This window comes from Littorina saxatilis, linkage group LG14, assembly GCF_037325665.1.
Source record: "Littorina saxatilis isolate snail1 linkage group LG14, US_GU_Lsax_2.0, whole genome shotgun sequence".
In the NCBI taxonomy this organism is placed as follows: domain Eukaryota; kingdom Metazoa; phylum Mollusca; class Gastropoda; order Littorinimorpha; family Littorinidae; genus Littorina; species Littorina saxatilis.
Genome location: NC_090258.1, coordinates 27,804,694 through 27,826,271, shown reverse-complemented (window position 1 = coordinate 27,826,271; position 21,578 = coordinate 27,804,694). Strand labels below are relative to the sequence as shown.

Below are 21,578 nucleotides of genomic sequence, written 5' to 3'. Positions count from 1 at the left end.
ACAGAGAGCGACAGGTTTAGAACCGACTCCAGACGGATGGAAAATGACGTAGATACATTTGACGTAAAGCGAGTGACGCAATTTCACTTGATTTGTCCGAACTTAGATAATTTAAATTTCAAGTGAGCGGGTCGGCATTGCACACTCAGAGGATGGGCGGTGCCTTGCTGTTCCGTAAAGCACCCACCGACAAAACTCGCTTTTCGGTATTTTTTTTTTAGATAAAGAGGGTATTATATGACAGCATGTGAAGTGTCATTCTTTAGAATAAATCACGCTGATAGTGTTGATTTAAATGTTTACTTTGTCTTGTTAATTTTTGGCTTGATAAACAAAAAGGGTCCCTGCCTGAACGTATAACATTTAGAGGGTCACCTAGAATCCGTCCTGATTGGTCAAAAAGCCATATGGGGCACTGAATTGGTAATAAACACATATACACAATGCGATACCTACAAAAAGGGAAACCCAAACAAACACTCACACACCTACACAGAAATAGGCTACACTCAATCAATCAATATGAGGCTTATATCGCGCGTATTCCGTGGATACAGTTCTAAGCGCAGGGATTTATTTTTTTTATTTTTTATTTTTTATTTTATGCAATTCAGTATATTGCGCACATATTCAAGGCGCATGGATTTATTTATGCCGTGTGCGATGGAATTATTTTTACACAATACATCACGCATTCACATCGGCCAGCAGATCGCAGCCTCTCAATGTCTATCTCTCATTATGTTTCTCTATTTCTCTTTCTCTATTTTTTTTTCTTTCGTTCATGTGCCTGTGCTTACCCTCAGCAAGTCGAGTGCGCCAGCCTTGCATGCAACTGAGGTAAAAAAAAATAAAAATTAAAAAAATTAAAAAATTAAAAAGTCGAGTGCGCCATGACATCGATTGCACTCGTCACCCCTGTCACGTGACGTAACCTGAACACTGACTAGAACACGGAAGTGTCACAACACGCACTGAGCCGTCTCAGCGAAGCGACAACACCTTATCACACAAGCATCGCAACAACCGTCTTCACTTCAGTCGTCACCTGTGTCATCGCTGTCTGCCTTCACCTCAACCCCTCACTGACCTCCTGCTGCTGTCCATTGCGGTACGCGCGGTGAGTTGTTGCTGCTTTTCCTCGCCTGGTCTTGCTGTCGGTTTTGCCCCTCCCTCAGTCTAGCGTTTTGTCTCAACAGGTCACACAAAGATGGTTTGTTGTCAGTGTTTTTTCTCGCCCATAAGCTGTCGAAAATGAGGACATTTTTTTGTAATTGCGTTTGATATGATGCAAGAGAATATTATAGTTGCGATTGCTTCAAATCGCACGATATTAATTCATTGAGTCAATTATCTCAGAGAGAGCTTCTGTGTTAACTTGAAATGTTTTTGAAAGGGTAGTTTTGAAGCAGCTATTGTTCCTCAAGATTCAGTACTCGGTCCCATCCTTTTCATCATGTACACTAAGCCCCTCTCCACACTGATTCAAAACCATTCTGTTTTAAATCAGTCTTTTGCTGATGACACCCAGCTGTATAAGCCCAGTCCCCCTGCAGAGACACATTCCGCCACCCAGACCATTCAGACATGCATCACTGATGTTAAATCTTGGATGGTCGACAACAAACTTAAGCTGAATGGTGATAAGACTGAAGTCTTACTGTGCAAAAAGAAGAACACTACATTTCCCTCTCCCCAACCTGTTTCTGTTCAAATAGGCGACATTCTTTTTTCACCATCAGCTAGAAACCTTGGATTCACCCTTTCATCTGACATGACCCTTAAGGCCTAAAAAAAAAAAATAGGTGTGGTTACGGTAACCCGACCTACCCTATTTTTAGGGGCCGACCCTATAACTTTTTATTAGATTTGTCAAAATTTTTAAAAAAAAACACAAGAAAACGAGTGCAGAAAACGCAATGAAAGCGAAAGCGCTCGAGTCGCACACTTATTTCCCTGTCAAGTAGGTTTAATTTGTACACATTAGAAAAAAATGTTTAAAAAAAAAAAGTGATTGCCTACCTTCCTACCCTATATGTTTTGGCTATGTTACCGTAACCACACCTATTTTTTTTTTTTTTTTGCCTAACAAACATATATCTTTAGTCTGTAGAGCAGCTTATTTTGAGCTTCGTAAGATCAGCACCATTCGCCACACGTACACTCTCCTCTCAAACAACTAACACTCTTGGCTGTGCCTTTGTTCTTTCTAAACTTGACTACTGCAACTCTCTTCTCTCTGGCTGTCCTCTGTACCTCCTGCATAAACTACAAAAAGTCCAAAACTCAGCAGCACGCCTCATTCTGAAAGCACGAAAACGAGATCACGCAACACCACTTCTTCACACACTGCATTGGTTACCTATTCAAGCCCGCATTGACTACAAACTGTCCACCCTCTGCTTTACCTTCTTTTCTGGCTCGTCTCCTGCTTACTTCTCTGAACTCCTCACCGTCTGTTCTCCAGCAAGACAACTCCGTGCCTCTTCTGACTGTCGCATCCTCACCATTCCACACACCAAAACCAAAACATATGGACAACGCACTTTTACTTTCTGCGCACCCACACAATGGAATTCTCTCCCCTTTCACATCCGCCACTCTCAGTCACCCCAAGCATTCAAACGAGCACTTAAAACGCACCTCTTCAAGAAATACAACCCCTGATTGTGTTTTCTCAGTCCATCAGTAGGCTACATGTAGTGTATTTGTTGTTTTAGTGATAATGTGATAATGTTTTCAGTATTGTAGATAACATGTTCTGTTTGATTAAGGGTATTCAGCTTCCTATTTCCTTGTTTTCACTATCTATTTTATTCATGTTTTTATTACTTAGTTAGTGGAAGAATCTTTTGTAATGTATGTTTGATGGTGTATGCTTTTAATTAAGCGTTGCTGACTATGAATGTAGATGTAAATGCTTGTATAACTGTGTTTTAATTTTAAATGTGTCAAGCGCAAAGAGCATAATTGTAAAGTTATGATGTTGCGCTATATAAATGCTCATTTATTATTATTATTATTATTATTATTATTATTATTATTATTATTTAAGTTATTGAGACATCCCAGTGCACTAAGGGATTTATAGAGCAAATCGAGAAAATTCATTATTGAACGAAGCGCATAGCGCTGAGTTCAATAATTATTTTCGAGATTTGCTCTATAAATCCCTTAGTGCACTGGGATTGTTTCAATAACGATATTGTCGGTACCGCCAGAGAAAAAAGAAGATACAACACGCACATTTTGCTACGCGCATTTGAATAGGCATAACTGTGTGGTCAGGTCGTATAGAAGATCTACTTTTGTGTGGGCTGTCTCGTGTGTTGTGCTTTCATCACACGCAAACTCTTGTTTTAATTTCTGTTGGTAAATTCCAGTGTAGCGTTAAGCTAAACAGTGATGATCTTTCTCTCATTTGAACTCGGAGAAAGGACTGTGCTTTCAGTTATTTGCGGTTCGAAACCTTCATCGAGCTTCGACAGATTGACTGTGCAGAGTTGTGCCCCTTGCCAAGGTCGACGGAAAGCCCATTTTCAAAATAAACGTGGCATGTTTTTCGTGTGGTATCTTCCCTCATCGGGGAGTCTGGTACTAAATATGAACGGTAAGAATGCTCTGAACCCTACACGTATTATATCCCCATCGTTTTATCGTTCACATTTGCCTAACATGTTTATTTGCTGAGCGGGATTTATGTCGTCTGCTAGGCTATTGCACTGAGTCTCATTTTAAAAACAAAAATTGCTCGTCCCGTTGCACTGAGTCTGCACACATAAAGAAGGCTGGTAATAAGTCTTATATGTGTTAAGAACGTTCTAAACCCTACACGTTTTCGATTCCGATTGTTCTTGCCTTAAAATAAACGGAAAGCATTCATTTACTGAACAGATGCAGTCGTATTTCAGTGTAGTCTGCTACGTGCTGATCTAGCTGCGACGTTATCGGAATAACACTTGTGTTTTCTGTTAGCTGCTGGGAATTGTATACTAACTCATCATTTGGTAATGTGGATAATAAGGTACATGCCACCAACATGGCATAATTATGAGAGGAATCTTCGCAAGTCGAAACTGAAAAATTAGACACAGCGGGTTCTATTTTTAGATCAGTGCAACTGTGGGCGGCACAGGCGCATGCAATCTGTCAGAAAAAAAACACTTCTGCTTTAATTGAAAAGCAGGACATTTATGGTCATAATCATTGGTATTGTGGAGAATATAAGCTACATGTCATTAATTAATTCTGAGGATGAGAGTACAGTCTCGCTTTGGCAAAGGGTGTAAGAATACGCTCTGTGGAAAAGTTAGCGCACTCCAGGAGTGCGCTAACAGATTTAAGCGCATCGCCATTAGCCAATCAACTGGTTCACATCAGTCATGTGACACCAGTACTTACTGACAATTATTATTATTATTATTATCATTATTATTATTATTATTATTATAAACTTGTCAAGGGGAAGCAGCGATACTAATCTTTGCTGCCGAATGATGAGTTGCCTCCCTTATACCAGTTAAACAAGAACCAGCTCCTCTGCGGGCTGGTCTTAGCACACACACACACACACACACACACACACACACACACACTACCTCTGATAAATGTGTGTGTGTTGATAATACGAAATTGTGGGTGATTTAAATTCAGTGGTGTCCTTTTTTGTCCTAATTTTTTTTTAAATCGCCCGCTTACAAAAACGAAGTTAAAAGAAGCAATACGCTGCTGTAAGAACAACAATACAATTCATTCAAATACACGAACTGTCAAGCAGTAAGCGAGTGTGACATCTTCTGCAGGAAATCTTTTGTTCGGTTTTACAAAGTATTTTAATGTTCAGACGCTGTTCTGGTACCGGATTTTTATTTTTAGTGTATAATCCGAACGGAAATAATTCAAGATCGTTAGAATTACAGAGCGTTTTTTAAAGGGTGTGCTCTCATGCTTGCTGAATGAGCGAAGTTTGGACTGAGAATCAAGTGCCACTGTATTTCCTGTTTTTATTTTTTTATTATATGAAGTCTTATATCGCGCGCGTATCTCCAGACTCGGACTCAAGGCGCAGGGATCTATTTATGCCGTGTGAGATGGAATTTTTTACACAATACATCACGCATCCACATCGACCAGCAGATCGCAGCCATTTCGGCGCATATCCTACTTTTCACAGCCTATTATTCCAAGTCACACGGGTATTTTGGTGGACATTTTTTATCTATGCCTATACAATTTGGCCAGGAAAAACCCTTTTGTCAATCGTGGGATCTTGAACGTGCACACCCCAATGTACGTAGTTTACAACGTAGGGACCTCGGTTTTTCGTCTCATCCGAAGAACTAGCACTTGAACCCACCACCTAGGTTAGGAAAGGGGGGAGAAAATGGCTAACGCCCTGACCCAGGGTCGAACTCGCAACCTCTCGCTTCCGAGCGCAAGTGCGTTACCACTCGGCCACCCAGTCAATATTCGGCTGAATGAGTTAACGAGGGCGAGTGATGATGTTTGTCTCCCTAGGTATGTTTGTTCGTCCGTCTCTCTAATTCTGGAAAGCATTATCAACTCAAAACTGCTCAAAAAACTTATTTTTGTTCTCAACAAGTTATACTGTATAAACTTTTGAGAGCATTAGCTTGTGTCGTTTTATCAGGTCTGTGATAGGTCTACTTGATGATTTTGTTTTTCAATATCAAGCAGATTTGAGGCGTCACTGTGTCGATCGCATTGTATTCAGTTTGAATTATCTTATTACGTTTTTTTGTACTCATCCCGGAATACAAGTGGTTGCCTTGATCACACACTTTAACTGACTTTGCCGTCTTTTTTTCGCATTTGGTTCAAGCGAGGAAACTCTCCTACAGTCCATACAAAGATGGAGAGGTATTTCCGGGTACCGTTTGTTATGTGGCTGTGTTATCGTTGGCTAGAATACCAGTCCTGTGCAAAAATCGAAACAAAAGAGTTCTTTCTAAAAAATATCATGATTATATGGAATGTTATTCATTTCAACTTATTGCTTTCTGTTTGTCTTATTCAGTGCAAGCAATGGCGACTGCGTCACTTCCGGTAGAGTCTGAAGAAATGGACTGCAGTGTTTGTCGCGAACACTTCCAGGAACCCAAGTTTCTTACGTGTGGTCACTTGGTGTGCCGTCAATGTCTGTTGCCATGGTTACAGGCACACACTCAGGGGCAGTGTCCGCTCTGTCGCTATCCCATCATAAACGAACATGACAGAAGAAGCAGGAAAAGTCTAGCAGACATTGCAGACAGTTTCCTGACAGACAGGGCAATGGCGGCGCTGGTAGAGGCCCACCGTCTTCTGTCCGAGCAGCACGTTTGTTGTGTCTGTGTCAACGTGGCCGCCGTCTCCATGTGTATGGACTGTAGAAACATGTTTTGCCAGCACTGTTCTAATGTCCACAAGAAACAGTCAGCAACCAAACATCACACCGTGGAGCAGCTGAGATCCCTGACGGAAGAAAAACTAGCCGCCAACAGTCGCCGAGCATGCGCTGTCCACTCCGACAAACTTCCGGAAGTGTTCTGTCCTTCGCACGGCGCGTCCGTCTGCTTGCGTTGTGCCACGACCGTTCACCGTCAGTGCCCGGATGTGAAAGATCTGGAGGAGAGAGTGAGGGAGGCTAGAGATACGCTCCATGAGCTGACGGTAATTCTCACTGCCCGAGAGACAGAGGTTGGGCGAGACATCACTCGTTTAGATCAGCAGCTGACAGACATAGACCAGCAAAAACAGGCCGCCATTGATGAGCTAACGGCGACCTTTGACGATATAGAGGCAGCCGAGAAGGCAAGTCGCCGTCGTCTTAATGACATGATCGTCCAAACGAGCTCTGAGGAGAAGCGGTCTGTGAATGACGTCAAGAACAGTCGGTTGGATCAACGAGGGAAGCTGACGTTACACAAACGTTTGGTGGCACGATCCGAATCGATAATTTCTAGCGATGACGTCACCAACATGACCCCTGAGATAGAGAGACTTGTTAAGGACCTTGGCTGCAGCATCTCCTCGCAAGCCAATGCCCATGTCACGTCAAGAATAGAGTTAGCGATCGACCTTGCGGAGGTGACTCGGATTAAGAGAGCGCTGTTGGACCTGGGAAAGGGGACGGGCAGTTCTTTCGACGATGGCACCACTGCACGGGTAAGGAATAAGTAAACACTATTAGGAATTTTACCTCTGACTTCAAGCACAGTGTGTAAGGTCATGCCACGCATAGATATCGCAGATTATATATTACAGTTATCAAGTGCTTTAACTACAAGACGAATTTGATACTGTATGTGAATGATGCTCTTGTGGCTATGACAGTTAGACGACAATTATCGCCCTTGGTTGCAAAATACGGTTTACTTAAACACGTTTTAGTTTCAGAAAAAAACCTTCAAATGAAGAAAATATGAAATGAAAAAAACCACACATAAAATTAAAGACAAATCTGCATGAGTAATTCCTAAATTTTGCATAGTTATTTTTAAAATGCTTCCAAGTTACTTGTGACGGACGGGAGTGGATACTGATTAGGATTTGTTAAATTTGGTATTTATTTGGTGTTATATATTCCTTATTGTCCTTGGATATCGCCACAAGGAAATGTGTGCTGTTTTATGGTGTGCAGCAAATGAACCGCACGTATCATCCAATTAGTGACAAAAAAAGAATACGTCCAGTAGCATTTATCTAAAATTCAGTTTGTGTGATTTTACATTGCTCTTTGTGTTAGTTCACTGCAAACACCATTTTAGATTCTTGACGTTACGTTAACATCACTGTCAGTAAGTTTTGCGTCCTGACCAAAATGTCGGCAAAGTTTTTAGTGATCTGAAGTGTTGGCGTTTACGTAACTGCAAACTGCTTTATGTGTCTCTGAAAGAACCGTGCAATGCAGAAACCTACTATCCACATCATACTTGTCTAACAGATCAACCACCTCGAGCAGAATGTCCACCAACTACAACGCGACCTCACCTCGACTCAGTCAGAACGCGCTAGCCTAGTTCAACAGGTAAGGACACTGCAGCAGGAACTCGCCGGTGAGCGACGCCGTGTGCAGGTTGTTGAACAGGAAGTGAAGCGCAAAGACGATCAGATCAAGTGGAATGAGGCGGAGATTGCGTCATGCAAGGATGAGATCCGCTCCAAAGTGAAAGAGGTCAGTGCAAAACTCAAAGTTGAGAGAAACAAATCGAGTGGAGCGAAATCACTGTTGAATCTCAAACCCAAGGATCTGTCACCATAAAGAGCGAATACAGTCAGGTCGTACATTTCTCGGTGAAGCAGGCAAACATACAGAATCTAATTTGACAAAACTGATTTTCTTTATTTTTAAGGAAATGTTTATAATTAACATGAAATATTATTAGTTATCGTTAGATTTGACTGCGATATCCAGATTTATCAGTGCCAATGTCGAGAAAGCTCACGCCTCGATCTGATACGATTGAGGCTTTTGAGACATTGGCACTGATAAATCTGGATATCGCAGTCAAATCTAACGATAACGATTTTATCGCATTCCATTTCGGAAGAAGAACCCATTAACCCCAGTCTAAGAAATCGGTCAAGAGCAAGGGAGGCTACTGCCATGTTGGAAATGTTGGATTGTCCGTTCCTGCTTTCGCAACTTTGCTGCAATAGCTTTCATTTTTCAAATACTCTTTCGTTTTCTAAGACGTAAATAAGGCATCTAAAAACAACAAAGAAAAGAAAAATATTGTGTAAACAGATCACACAAAAAAGGTTCAGTGGAGGAACACGGAACAGCCTTCGCGGTTACTTGCAGTCTTTTAGACGTTAGTATTTGGCAATTCTAAACGATGGCAGGAACTGAAGTGCCCCGGACTGTATCAGTGAAGTCCTCTGGCTCATTTTCTGTGTAGAAGACAGCTTCCAGTTCTTAGTCGTTATCGACGGACTGCAGTGTTGATAATTTTGTCGAATCGCCAACTGCAGACGACACAATATTCCAAGACAACTTTCAAAGATGGCGTCTTCCGATAGCCTTCGTGACTGTTTTGAAGCTGTTGAGGTTTTTGTGTGGATTTTGCATGGCTACGACAAAGAGGGATGGGACAGTGATTCATGCTGGAGCAAAACGTTTAAATCGGCTGCTCATTTCCAGCCTTTACGTGAGTGATGAGCGCTGATACCCTGCAAGAGAACTCGCTTCTTGCTCCAAAGTTCAGTTTGTTTACGGCTGTTCCAATCGCCTCCCTCGGTAAGATTAAAACATACCACTCTACTACTTCTCTGTTAAAGGTGGGTGGAAAAAGTGTGTATTTATTCATTACACAGCTTAAACTTGCTGATGCAATTACTTTCCTTTTATAAATTTGCGCTTTAAAATAATGGGAGACTTGTGTTTCCTTCAAGTGAGATTTTTTTTCTTCAAAATTACAATTGGAAAACTACTTCCTGCACGATATCAAATTCACTAGGAACTTCCTCTGCGATATCAATTGATATACAGTTCCTAGTTGACCAATGACAACAGGTGTTTTTGTCATGTGATCAGTAAAAATGCGATAAATATTAATATCCCATGACCTCCCTTCTTTGTCTCTGTTACTTCAGTATGGGTATATATGTTGTATTTTTATAGCTCAATAAATACATCATGGACTCCAAAAAATATATGATAATGCAGATTCCGATTTGGGCAAAGAACTACTTTCCTCCCGACCTTTGACCTTTGACCTCGCGCCGAACAATGTGACACATTTGTATGAAGTTCCAAAATCGTATTGCACGGCTCAGAAAACCATATCAGTTGCACGCAAAAATGAATCTCAGAACTGATCTGATGTATGAGATGCAATAAGCAAACGTTTCTTTCATTATGAAAGCAATGCAGGTCGAAAAAAACGAACATTCAACTTACAAGATAACCAGATGCTAGCGAACCAAAACAAAAACACGAGTACGCTCCCTTGCATCGTTAGCAGACGACTTTTGAGAATCTGTCAGGCCGTCCTTACCTGGCACGGTTGGGCTTCGCTATCAATTATTGGCTGTTTCACGTGTTTTGCGAGCAAGTCGATCTACTCTTTTGCCTGGCTCTGCAGTAAGTCCACATTGGCGATGAAGGTATCCGAGAACTTAACATGTGTGTATTTTTCCGTAATCCAGTCATATTCCTTCAAAATGCAATCAATCGGCGGTGACAGACGTGTCGGTCGCGTTTTCCTCACACCCATACCAGTTTAAGTTCATCCATGCAAACACACTCGGAAAACAGTTTATCACGTAGAAACATTTCAAATAGGGAGCAAATGGTTAAATCTAAACCTACATATTTGTTCCCTAAAATTTGCTTCTCTGTCAATAAGCCTAATTACACACGTTCGAGAAAAACAACGTGGAATCGATTCTGAATCGAGTAAGCCAAATGGGTCCCAAACCCGTTTCGCCCGTTCTGCCGACCTGAAACGCAAAACAAAAGAATTGTGCGCTTCAACTAAATTAATTTCTATACTACTTCATTACTTTCTTGCAACTTATAAACCTTTACTTAAAGATTTTAAATGGTCTGAAAGTAGTGTTACCGCGTACTTATCGATGCACTCATTCGTTTTATTTTTTCAGCGACGGTCACTTGGTTTAAGGTTGCAAAAGGGCTAAATCTCGCTGGCAACACTGTTTTACACTGCACAGATCGCAACAGTGCCGCTAGTAGTCTACACTTTGTGTTTGATGGTAGAATGGGATATACAGATTACAACACTCGTGGTTTTTTATATGGCTTGTATTTCAGTCAAGACCCAGCGGGAATATCAATCGAGAGCCACTCGCCAGAGGCTCGTGTCTCCCGATGATATTCATCCGCTGGGTCTTGACTGAAATACAAGCCATATAAAAAACCACTCGTGTTGTAACCTATACATATAGTTTGAGATTCAGGATTTGTTGAAAGCATTATGCACTCGTTTTCGAATTTGGAAATGAAATTACAATTTAATTTTGTGCGTGAATTTTAATGAACTTAAAAATTAATCAAATCATTGTTAAGGTTTCAGACTGATCCAAATGTCAATGATTGTGATTAAAAATAAGGTCATCGCAGTGCCGCCTTTAAAATGTGAATATTTGTATTTTAACAATAGAACAGATCGGGGTTTGTTTACAATTTGTGTGAACACAATCGCTGAATCAACCGCTCGATTTTAACAAAACAATGACACAATGCACAGCAGAGTCCACACAAAACATCAAACCAGACATCTTTTCACCGATCGGTAAAACGAACCGTTTCCCTCCCGTGTGGAAAAAAAGGGCATAAGAACTGGTAAAAATGCGGGAAACGTAAGCGCTGTTTCAAAGTATTCACAAACTGGGGTTGTCCAGCGAGAGATAAAAGTTAACCTTTACAATGTTTTAAAGTACCCAACCCATGTTTTATATGAAGCTTGGCATTCGATCATAATCAAAAGTTTGTGTCATTATGTATAAAGTCGTTCAATTACTTTGCTTTACACTTGTTTAAACACACTCTGATGATGACACAAGAAAAGTATTTGAAAAGATATGACAAATTGATATTGAGAGGTCAAACGGTATCATATCTTAATTCGAGAGGTTTTATTGGATGGGTTTTATTGGGTGGGTTTTCCACTGGACTACAATGGTACCTGGTATGAAAACCCTCTTTGAAGAGAAGACACGTCCTTTAAATCAAGGACACTTCGTGGTGTCTTTATGTCAACAAATATAACTAGAGCTTAGCTGTGGTGAAAGGTCACCTGATATATAGGGACAGTGTTCACTGTTGCCAAAGCAACAGGGACAACGGATCGTACGATATTTTGTCGTGGTAGGCCCATAAAATATTTGTCGTGGCCAGATCTTGCAACATGCCCGAACTCTCTTGCGAGTGGTCACAAGGGCTACGACACATTAAAGATGGTTTGGGGTGGGGACATGACAGAAGAAAACAAAATGTCGTACTTATGTCGTGCCATCTTGAGTTGTCGGGCATTGTCGGAGGGCTGCTTTTCACGTAATCAGGTCGTGGTTCACTCGTGGGATGATGGGCGCGGTGGCCTAGTGGATAAGACACCGGCCTCCTAAGTGTAAGGTCGTGAGTTCAAATCCCCGGCCGCGGCCGCCTGGTGGGCTAAGGTTGGATATTTGTCCGATATCCCAGGTCAACTAATGTGCAGATATGCTTGTGCCTTATCACCCTTCGTGGGTACACGCAAGCACAATACCAAGTGCGCACAAAAAAGATCCATGTCAGAGTTCAGTGGGTTATAGAAACACGAAAATACCCAGCATGCTTCCCCTGAAAGCGGCGTACGGCTGCCTAAATGGTGGGTTAAAAACACGTAAAGGACGTGGGAGTTTCAGCCCATGAACGAAACAAAGAAACAAACAAACAAACTCGTGGGATGTGCGTGCGACAGTCATGCGACTGTCGCACAACAGTTGTGTGTCACTCGGTGGACGCCGGACCCCGGATCAACACTATACTGATTAATATGCTCGTACTGGAGTTCCGCCATACGCCCCCTCAGCAGGGCCAGGCGTAGTCGCTCAGGTGCAATAGCCATCCCCTCTCAGCCGCGACGACACAGTTTTTATTTACAAGCGTTCATTCGCCCGAGCTATATATATATATACACCCCTCAAAAAACGAAAGTATGTTACACCAGTCACACATAGACGCCGCTTCTACTACGCTGGAAAAGTGTCCGAGAGCGTGGCCAATCGTGGGCCATTTTGCTAACCAAGACTAGATATTTATCGTAAAACTGTCGTAGGATGACTCACGACAGCCACAATACATAGATACCACACACAAAAAATCGTACAACAAAAAAGGTGCATGTCCAATTTTGCCTCACGACGGCAAGTCGATGCCACGATGTTCAAAATTTCGTACGACTGTCTTAATTTGCGACGACCCCCGATGACCCACGATTTGCCAACATTTTCTGTCTTGTCGTGGCACAAATGCGTCGTGGGTTCGTTGTGAAGCTTTAGGAGGGCCTGTCATAGCAGGTACCACTGTACTAATAAGTACGAATAACTTGTTGTCTGCCCTTTCCACCAGATGAAGCAACAAAAACATATGTATGACCAGCTGCAGACAGAGCTGCAAGGAGAGATGGCGCGTCACCAGAACACGACGAAACAGCTGCGGGACAGCAAAAAGACCTGCAGCGCTCTAGGAAATGACATAGCATCCTACCAGCGTAAGCTCAGAGAGTTCTCAGGCAAGGTGAGAGGCACTTGGTATATGTTTTCCATACTCATCTTATGTCCTGTCAATTTTAACGTAAACGTTTAACCACATGCTCAATGCATACAATCTGTGGTTTTCCTGCTTTTGTGTGTGTGTGTGTGTGTGTGTGTGTGTGTGTGTGTGTGTGTGTGTGTGAGTGTGTGTGTGTGTGTGTGTGTGTGTGTGTGTGCAGGGCCGGACTAGGCTAAGAGGAGAGGGGGTGGTTGCTAGGGGTGGTCCAGGGGGATATCCCCGCTGGCGGCAGGGGCGGATCAGTTCATTTTATGGGGGGGGGGGGGGTTCAAAAGTATATTGTGAAGATATGGGTGTGAAGCGCTGAGCCGACGGCGCAAAGCGCCGAGCTTGCTTGGGGGGTCCGGGGGCATGCCCCCCCGGAAAATTTTGAAAAAAAGGATGCAAAATGGTGCAATCTGGTGCATTCTGAGGATGATCATTACCAGTTTCAGGCAGCAGATTTTGTCACTGATTATAACCCCCAAAATTGAAACTCAATGTAAAATAAAGAAATGCATACCTCATTCAATATTTTTATATTTTTATATTTTTATATTTATAAGGTGGGTCCGGAAACCCTAGAACCCTCGTCCGCCCCTGGGCGGGGTCAAGGGGCAGAGCCCCTTGTGGGCTGATGGGTAGGTCATTTCTGAGATAAGAAAATGGTCGCTCCTTGCATGAAACGGCATAAAATAAGCAATAATAAAAAATGTTTTAAATAAGTAAGGTACATGTTCAGGCTAGGGGGGGGGGGGGTTGCGCAACCCCCATAACCCCCCCGGTAGTCCGGCCCTGGTGTGTGTGTGTGTGTGTGTGTGGAGGGTGTGTGTGTGTGTGTGTGTGTGTGTGTGTGATGTGTGTGTGTGTGTGTTTGTGTGTGTGTGTTTGAAATATTTGTTTAGATTTCTGATTGATTATTGGGGCGGGATGTGGAGAGAAGCTTTTTGAAAAACTCTGCATGTTTGCGTTGTTTGTGACCAGGCACCGGTCAGGAAGACCTCTGTGACCCAGCCATCCAAATCCACACACCAACAGACCAAGGTCAGAGTTGATGTTAAGCCTGACTGTATCATAGTTGCTGTGGTTGTCAATGTCGTTGCTTTAAATGAATTCACACTATGTTTGCGCTCTATCAGCACTCCTATACACGCCTTGCTAGAAAGAGTACCAGAAATGACTTGGGATTAAATCACAGGGCTGGACCAAGTTCGTTTGAGGGGGGGGGGGGGTCCAACTGAAGGCAGGGGTCCAAAGTCCACATATTTTTTTTCTCTGAGAGGTACATTGGATGGCCAGGGAGGGGGGGGTTCCGGAACCACAGGAACCCCCAACCCCCCCCCCCCCCCCCAGATCCGGCCCTGAATCAGAAGAACAATGGTCACTGCGCATGAGAGCGATATATACACTTACTTTACTCACGTGTGAACAAATACGAAAAAACTAATTACGACGACGTTTTGACCCGAAGGTCTTCTTCAGGCTAATAAACAAAGCAGAAAAAAACAAGACAGATGTTAGAACAGAAAGAAGATGTAACCATGCAATCACCTAGCCAAACAAACGGATAGAGAAGCAAGGGAGGCTATTCTAGAAACAAAAAAACTTTAAACAAACAAAGAGAAGGAATCATTGAGATGAAACATAATCGAAGTGGACTTGGGTCACATTCAAGAGTTAACAATAAAATAATAAAGCATTATAAGGACAGACAAGGCATGAAAATAAGTTAGAATTGAAAAGCAGGACCGCAATATTCGATGTCTCCCGACGAACTTCTGTAAACAAATTTAAAGGCACAGTAAGCCTCCCGTAAACCATCACAGAGCTCCCCGAGCGTCTAAATACAGTACAAGCATACTTCCATTTGAACGCTCACCGAACGGGAACATCCTGGCTGCTTTCTGTCGAGCGTGAGACATTTTCCAAGAATTTATTTTCGTGGACTTGGCCCTGAAGAACAATGGCGCCTCGTTTTTGCGCAAGACCTAACTTTTAAAATCTAAATAATAAATTGACAGCTTGTTACACAAACATTCTTTAATCATAAAAGAATTCGTTTTTCATCAAGACAAGATCAGAACAATTCGAAGTTGTGAAAGTTTAAAAAAAGAAAAGCCCGGAAGCAGGGTCACGCAAGGGTCGTGGCAGACGACGGTTTTATCAGTGCAAATCGCCGTTCCTCTCAACAGTCAAAAGCCATCGCTAGAGTTCTTGTGAACCACAGCCGTTGTTTCGTGCATAAAAAACGTGCTATTGTAGATAAGCTCACGTCGAGTCGCATTCAAATGACTAACTATGACGACTGCATTGTGAAAAGGGAAAACTGGATCACACGGGTTCACGATGGCTCAGGGGTAAGATAAACCACGCAAAAATAAATTCTTTGAAAATTGTTCGCTCTTTACGGAGGGCACCTAGGATGTTCTCAATTGGTGAGTGTTTAAATGAAAGGGTGTTTGTACTGTGTGTAAAAGCCTGACCGTATCTGTGATGGTTTACGGGAGGCTTACTCTGCCTTTAACGTTTAACGTTTTTTTTCATTTTTTCGGTAAATGTCTTTGATGACGTCATATTCGGCTTTTTGTAAAAGTTGAGGCGGCACTGTCACCCCCTCATTTTTCAATCAAATTGATTGAAATTTTTGAAAAGCAATCTTCGACGAAGGCCGGATTTGGGTATTGCATTTCAGCTTGGTGACTTAAAATTTAATAAATGACTTTGGTCATTAAATATCTGAAAATTGTGATAATTTTTTTATATAAAACGATCGAAATTTACGTTCATCTTATTCTACATCATTCCCTGATTCCAAAAACATATAAATATTTTATATTTGGATTAAAAACAAGCTCTGAAAATTAAAACGAAGATAGGTACAGACAAGTCGCGTAAGGCGAAAATACAACACTGATTTAGTCAAGCTGTCGAACTCACTCGAAATTTCATAAAGATCGGTCCAGTAGTTTAGTCTGAATCGCTCTACATTTGGCGAATAGACATAATATAAAAGATATATTAACAAATTGCTGGTAACCTTTCTCATCCAAATAAAGTCATGACAGAAATATTCATTAGTTATTATTTCAAACACGGTGAATGCTTCCAAGATCTTCCATCTTACACTAGATATTTCAACACTTCCCGCCTTGTGGTCGCTAATTCACTTTCTGTTATTATCTGCATCGACCTGACACCACAGTTCACATATGAAACGAGATTCAATAATTGTTCCATTACCACAAATATGTATGTGGTTTTCCAGGCCTTTCGTTTCCATGACAACCACGGGAAGAAGGTCGTGTTGAGTAACGACCAGAAGACAGCAGAGTTTCGGGGCGATTTTGGGGATGGTGGTGGTTACGTCATGTCGCGCGACCCTATGGAGGTCAACAAGCTGAATGAGGTAACACACACACACACACACACACACACACACACACACACACACACACACACACACACAAACACACACACGCGCGCGCACACATACACACACACACACACTCTCTCTCTCTCTCTCTCTCTCTCTCTCTCTCTCTCTCTCTCTCTCTCTCTCTCTCTCTTTATATTTAGTCAAGTTTTGACTAAATATTTTAACATCGAGGGGGAATCGAAACGAGGGTCGTGGTGTATGTGCGTGTGTGTGTCTGTCTGTGTGTGTGTGTGTAGAGCGATTCAGACTAAACTACTGGACCGATCTTTATGAAATTTGACATGAGAGTTCCTGGGTATGAAATCCCCGGACTTTTTTTCTTGTTTTCGATAAATGTCTTTGATGACGTCATATCCGGCTTTTTGTAAAAGTTGAGGCGGCACTGTCACACCCTCATTTTTCAATCAAATTGATTGACATTTTGGCCAAGCAATCTTCGACAAAGGCCGGACTTTGGTATTGCATTTTAGCTTGGAGGCTTAAAAATTAATTTATGACTTTGGTCATTAAAAATCTGTAAATTGTAAAAAAAAATTGTTTTTTTTTATAAAACGATCCAAATTTACGTTCATCTTATTACAAAAATTAATTTTTTGAAATCAATTTAAAAACACTTTCATCGTATTCCTCGTCGGTTCCTGATTCCAAAAACATATAGATATGATATGTTTGGATTAAAAACACGCTCAGAAAGTTAAAACGAAGAGAGGTACAGTAAAGCGTGCTATGAAGCACAGCGCAACCGCTACCGCGCCAAACAGGCTCGTCACTTTCACTAGCGACGGACTACGTTCAGTTTCATTCTGTGAGTTCCACAGCTTGACTAAATGTAGTAATTTCGCCTAACGCGACTTGTTTTCCCTATAGACCTCGTTTCCATTTCCCTTTTTTGAAAATGTTCTCCATTCACTTGAAATTCACCCCTTACCCTAACGGATAGTGATTACTCCAAAATATGTATTTATTTATTGCCAGAATTCGTTATTTATTTGATTATTTATTTGATTATGTATTTGATTATTTATTTGATTATTTATTTGATTATTTATTTGATTATGTTATGTATTCATTCAGTTGATTTCATCATTGACTGTTCTGGCTGTGTACATGTCCGCAGGTCCAATTGACGAAAATATATAAAGGGATGGCAATATGTGTGGGAGTGGTGACGTCATCACCCGACAGCCTGACACTGCCAGACGTGGCTGGGGGCTGGAAGAATGCTGTGACCGTCTACCATGATGGTTTCTTTGACCATGGTGACTGGGTGAGATTCTTTCATTGTCAACTTTACTCGCCTTTGGCGAGTAGATTAACATCTCTGCTCGCCACTTTCAGGCCTGTTTTCATTTAAAAAAAAAATCAATTATTCAACGGCCAAAAATCACTCACAATAAGCACAAAAACACACATCAAATACTGGAGGGAAACATCAGAAGCAAGGAAACATCGATATCCACCTACTGATTAGAAGCAAGCAAAGAATTAAAGTAAACTGCAGCTCCCCGCACCCCCCAAGCCAGAGAACAAGTTAGTTTCTATCCCCCTCCCCTTCCACCCTCCGTGTCCGTGTGCATGATACTGCAAGCCCACGGCACGATACTTTGTCTGCTTGTCATGAACTAGTTATGGACATTGAATTACACACAATCAAAAGAACATTTGAGGACAAAGAAACAAACCTGAATCAATTTCCAGCCCTTCTTCGTAGTCACAGTCAGAGCCACACGTCTCTTCTGCCTGCGATTTTGATTCCAAATTGTCCATCGGGCTTTCATTCTCATGATGCCGTCTTCGCTTTGAGTCAAGTTCAACCTGAACAGTTTTAGGACGTCCTCGTTTTTCAGTGAGAACCTTAATTTTGACAGACGGGATTGCTTCGAATCTCTTCGCGCGCGGCATTATCACGTCAAGCTTTTTTCATCACCGGAAATCGCGTCCGGTAATGGCGACGTAAATTCTTGATTGGAAATTAATAGTAAACAATCGATGAAACAAAAAACGGGATCTGAAAGACACAAAAACTCAAAAGATGAAAATGTAAACTGTATGTTTTGCTAGTTTGGCTTTATTTTCGATTTTGGCTCCATATTCACTGAGCCGCATGGAGTTATCCGAACGGCAGCAGTGCGGAACCGCAGCATCCATCGCTATATATAGCTTGAGCGCGGCTACAGGGGCCTATCATCGCAAAGCAACCCGAAAAATGAGCTACACAGCCTGCTCAGAGTACGTTCTCCAAGTACAAAGTACCCTTCTCACACGGCTGTCCAGCCTGTATTCAAACATACTTTGTAACCGCTATGAGCGAAGTGCAATGGGTGGTGGTGTGTGCAGGGGCGGACGAGGGGGGGGGGCACAGGGGGCACGTGCCCCCCCCCCCCCGAAAAAAAAAGGAAAAAAAAGAAGAAGAAGAAAAAAAAAAGATTTTTCTATGCTGATTTTATGACCATTTCAAAGTTAAAATGGCACGAGATGGCACCATTTTGCTTCTTTGGGCAAATTTTTTTTCTGGGGGGGCATGCCCCCGGACCCCCCTAGCAAATTCGGGCGCTTCGCGCCCATCACATTCACTTTCGATTCAAAGTGCCCCCCCCCCCCTTACAAAGCAACTGATCCGCCCCCTGGTGTGTGTGTGTGTGTGTGTGATGTGTGTGTGAGTGTGATGTGAGTGTGTGTGTGTGTGTGTGTGTGTGTGTGTGTGTGTGTGTGTGTGTGTGCGCGCGCACAATTTTTTACACACATTGCACTTCGCTCATAGCGGTTACAAAGTATGTTTGAATACAGGCTGGACAGCCGTGTGAGAAGGGTACTTTTTACTCGGAGAACGTACTCTGAGCAGGCTGTGTGTGAGTGTGTGTGTGTGTGTGTGATGTGATGTGAATGTGATGTGTGTGATGTGTGATGTGTGTGTAATGTGAGTGTGATGTGTGTGTGTGATGTGTGTGTGAGTGTGATGTGAGTGTGTGTGTGTGTGTGTGCGTGCGTGCGTGTGTGTGTGTGTGATCTGTGTGTGTGTGTGTGTGTGATATGTGTGTGTGTGTGTGTGTATGATGTGTGTGTGTGAGTGTGATGTGTGTGTGAATGTGTGTGTGTGTGATAGTGTGTGTGTGTGATGTGTGTGTATGTGTGTGTGTGAGTGTGATGTGTCTGTGCGTGTGTGTGTGTGTGTGTGATGTGTGTGTGTGTGTGTGCGTGCGTGCGTGTGTGTGTGATGTGTGTGTATGTGTGTGATGTGTGTGTGATGTGTATGTGAGTGTGATGTGTGTGTGTGCGTGATGTGTGTGTGTGATGTGTGTGTGATGTGTGTGTGTGTGATGTGAGTGTGATGTGTGTGTGATGTGTGTGTGTGCGTGCGTGCGCGTGTGTGTGTGATGTGTGTGTGTGTGTGATGTGTGTGTGATGTGATGCGTGTGTGTGCGTGCGTGCGTGCGTGTGTGTGCGTGTGTGTGTGTGTGTGTGATGTGTGTGTGAGTGTGATGTGAGTGTGTGTGTGTGCGTGCGTGCGTGTGTGTGTGCGTGTGTGTGTGTGCGTGTGTGTGTGGGTGTGTATGTGAGTGTGTGTGCGTGGGTGGGTGTGAGTGTGTGTGTGTGTGTGTGTGTGTGTGTGTGTGTGTGTATGTGTACACTTCCCCAACGGATGACAGTGAAAACATTACACTTGTATCTCTGCAGTCACCGCCCATATGTGTGAGGTGTCAGACCGAGACTTACATTGCACAGGCCCTGTGTGGCTTACCGGCAAACAGCCGTGTGGGAGTGAGCGTTGACCGGCACAACAGACGTCTTCATGTCCACGTCAACGGTGATGACCAGTGAGTTGTCCCCTGTCGGTCACTACCTGACCCATGCTGGGCCATGTGGGAGTTGAATGCTGGTTACAGTAAGGTGAGTGTCTTGGAGTGATTACGTTTCATCAATACCATTTTGTCGTGTGCTGTTGATCTATGTTAATGAATGATTGTAATTTCTGGATGTGTCTGTTGCTGCTGCTGTTGTTGTCATTGCTGTCGTTGGTGTTATTCTTGTTGCTGTTGGTGTTGTTGGTGGCGGTGGTGGTGGTTGTGGAATTGCTCCTGCTTTGCTGCCAAAGATAGAAAAAAGCTAAGATCATCACATGAACTTGATCCCAGTACAAACTGAGCTGGATAAAAACTCTTATTTTTCTCACTTTTTTTGTATCACTTGGAATTTTCAAACCTGGTGAAACTGAGTTTTCTGTACCGAATTTTTCTCTCACAGATTACCACCCTTCCCGTGACCGACGTGCCATAGAGGGCGCTTTTCACGCAATACAAGCCCACAGTTACGTATTGCTCGTCGTTGATAAATTTGTTGGAGTGGTTCACATGATAAAATAAATAGAAAGTCTTTTAATTCATGATAATGAAATTGGTAGGATAAGCAAGTGAAACATATAAACATGAAAGGGTTGTGGGTTTTTTTTTAAACCACCATTGGTTTTCGGCTTAGATTGTTTGAGCATGAATAATTTGTAGAATATTGTCCACTGAAAATATCTTCTTTCAACGTCAATTCATGGAATTGTCTATGTGTGCGTTTTGTAAATTGGAAGAAGAAAGTCTGTTGTGCATGTTTTGGTATGTTTATATAGCAAAGAAGTTTGAGTCACTGCATGATATGGATACATTACAGGTATTGCAAAAAAGATGTAAAGTCAAAATGATTAGGTAATGTGCGCCTGTGAACATATTGTAATTACATAATTGATTGGTCATTAATTTATTTAATATTTTCAGTACATAATTAATGTTCAATTTATTTAGTTCATAATCTTGCTGTACAATAGTTCAGTTTTATATTGAAGCACAGTGTACAAACATGGTTGATTAAAATGTTGCCCACTGTCATGGAGTGCAGTTCTTG

The 21,578-nt window shown here is 42.3% G+C and overlaps 1 protein-coding gene across 1 annotated transcript in view; it reads left to right on the top strand.

The window, feature by feature from the left end:
- The first annotated feature begins 826 nt into the window (after nt 1-826).
- LOC138947484 (tripartite motif-containing protein 3-like) overlaps nt 827-21,578 on the top strand; it is a 21,283-nt gene continuing 531 nt past the window's right edge. Inside the window, exons 1-9 of the mRNA XM_070318959.1 lie at nt 827-1,120; nt 6,038-7,164; nt 7,943-8,173; nt 13,073-13,240; nt 14,240-14,299; nt 16,521-16,661; nt 17,809-17,958; nt 20,367-20,579; nt 20,934-21,578. The exon at nt 20,934-21,578 is cut by the window's right edge and continues 531 nt beyond it. Coding sequence (XP_070175060.1) covers nt 6,046-7,164; nt 7,943-8,173; nt 13,073-13,240; nt 14,240-14,299; nt 16,521-16,661; nt 17,809-17,958; nt 20,367-20,510 — 2,013 coding nt within the window. The 5' untranslated portion in view covers nt 827-1,120; nt 6,038-6,045 and the 3' untranslated portion in view covers nt 20,511-20,579; nt 20,934-21,578. The remainder of the gene's footprint in view (nt 1,121-6,037; nt 7,165-7,942; nt 8,174-13,072; nt 13,241-14,239; nt 14,300-16,520; nt 16,662-17,808; nt 17,959-20,366; nt 20,580-20,933) is intronic.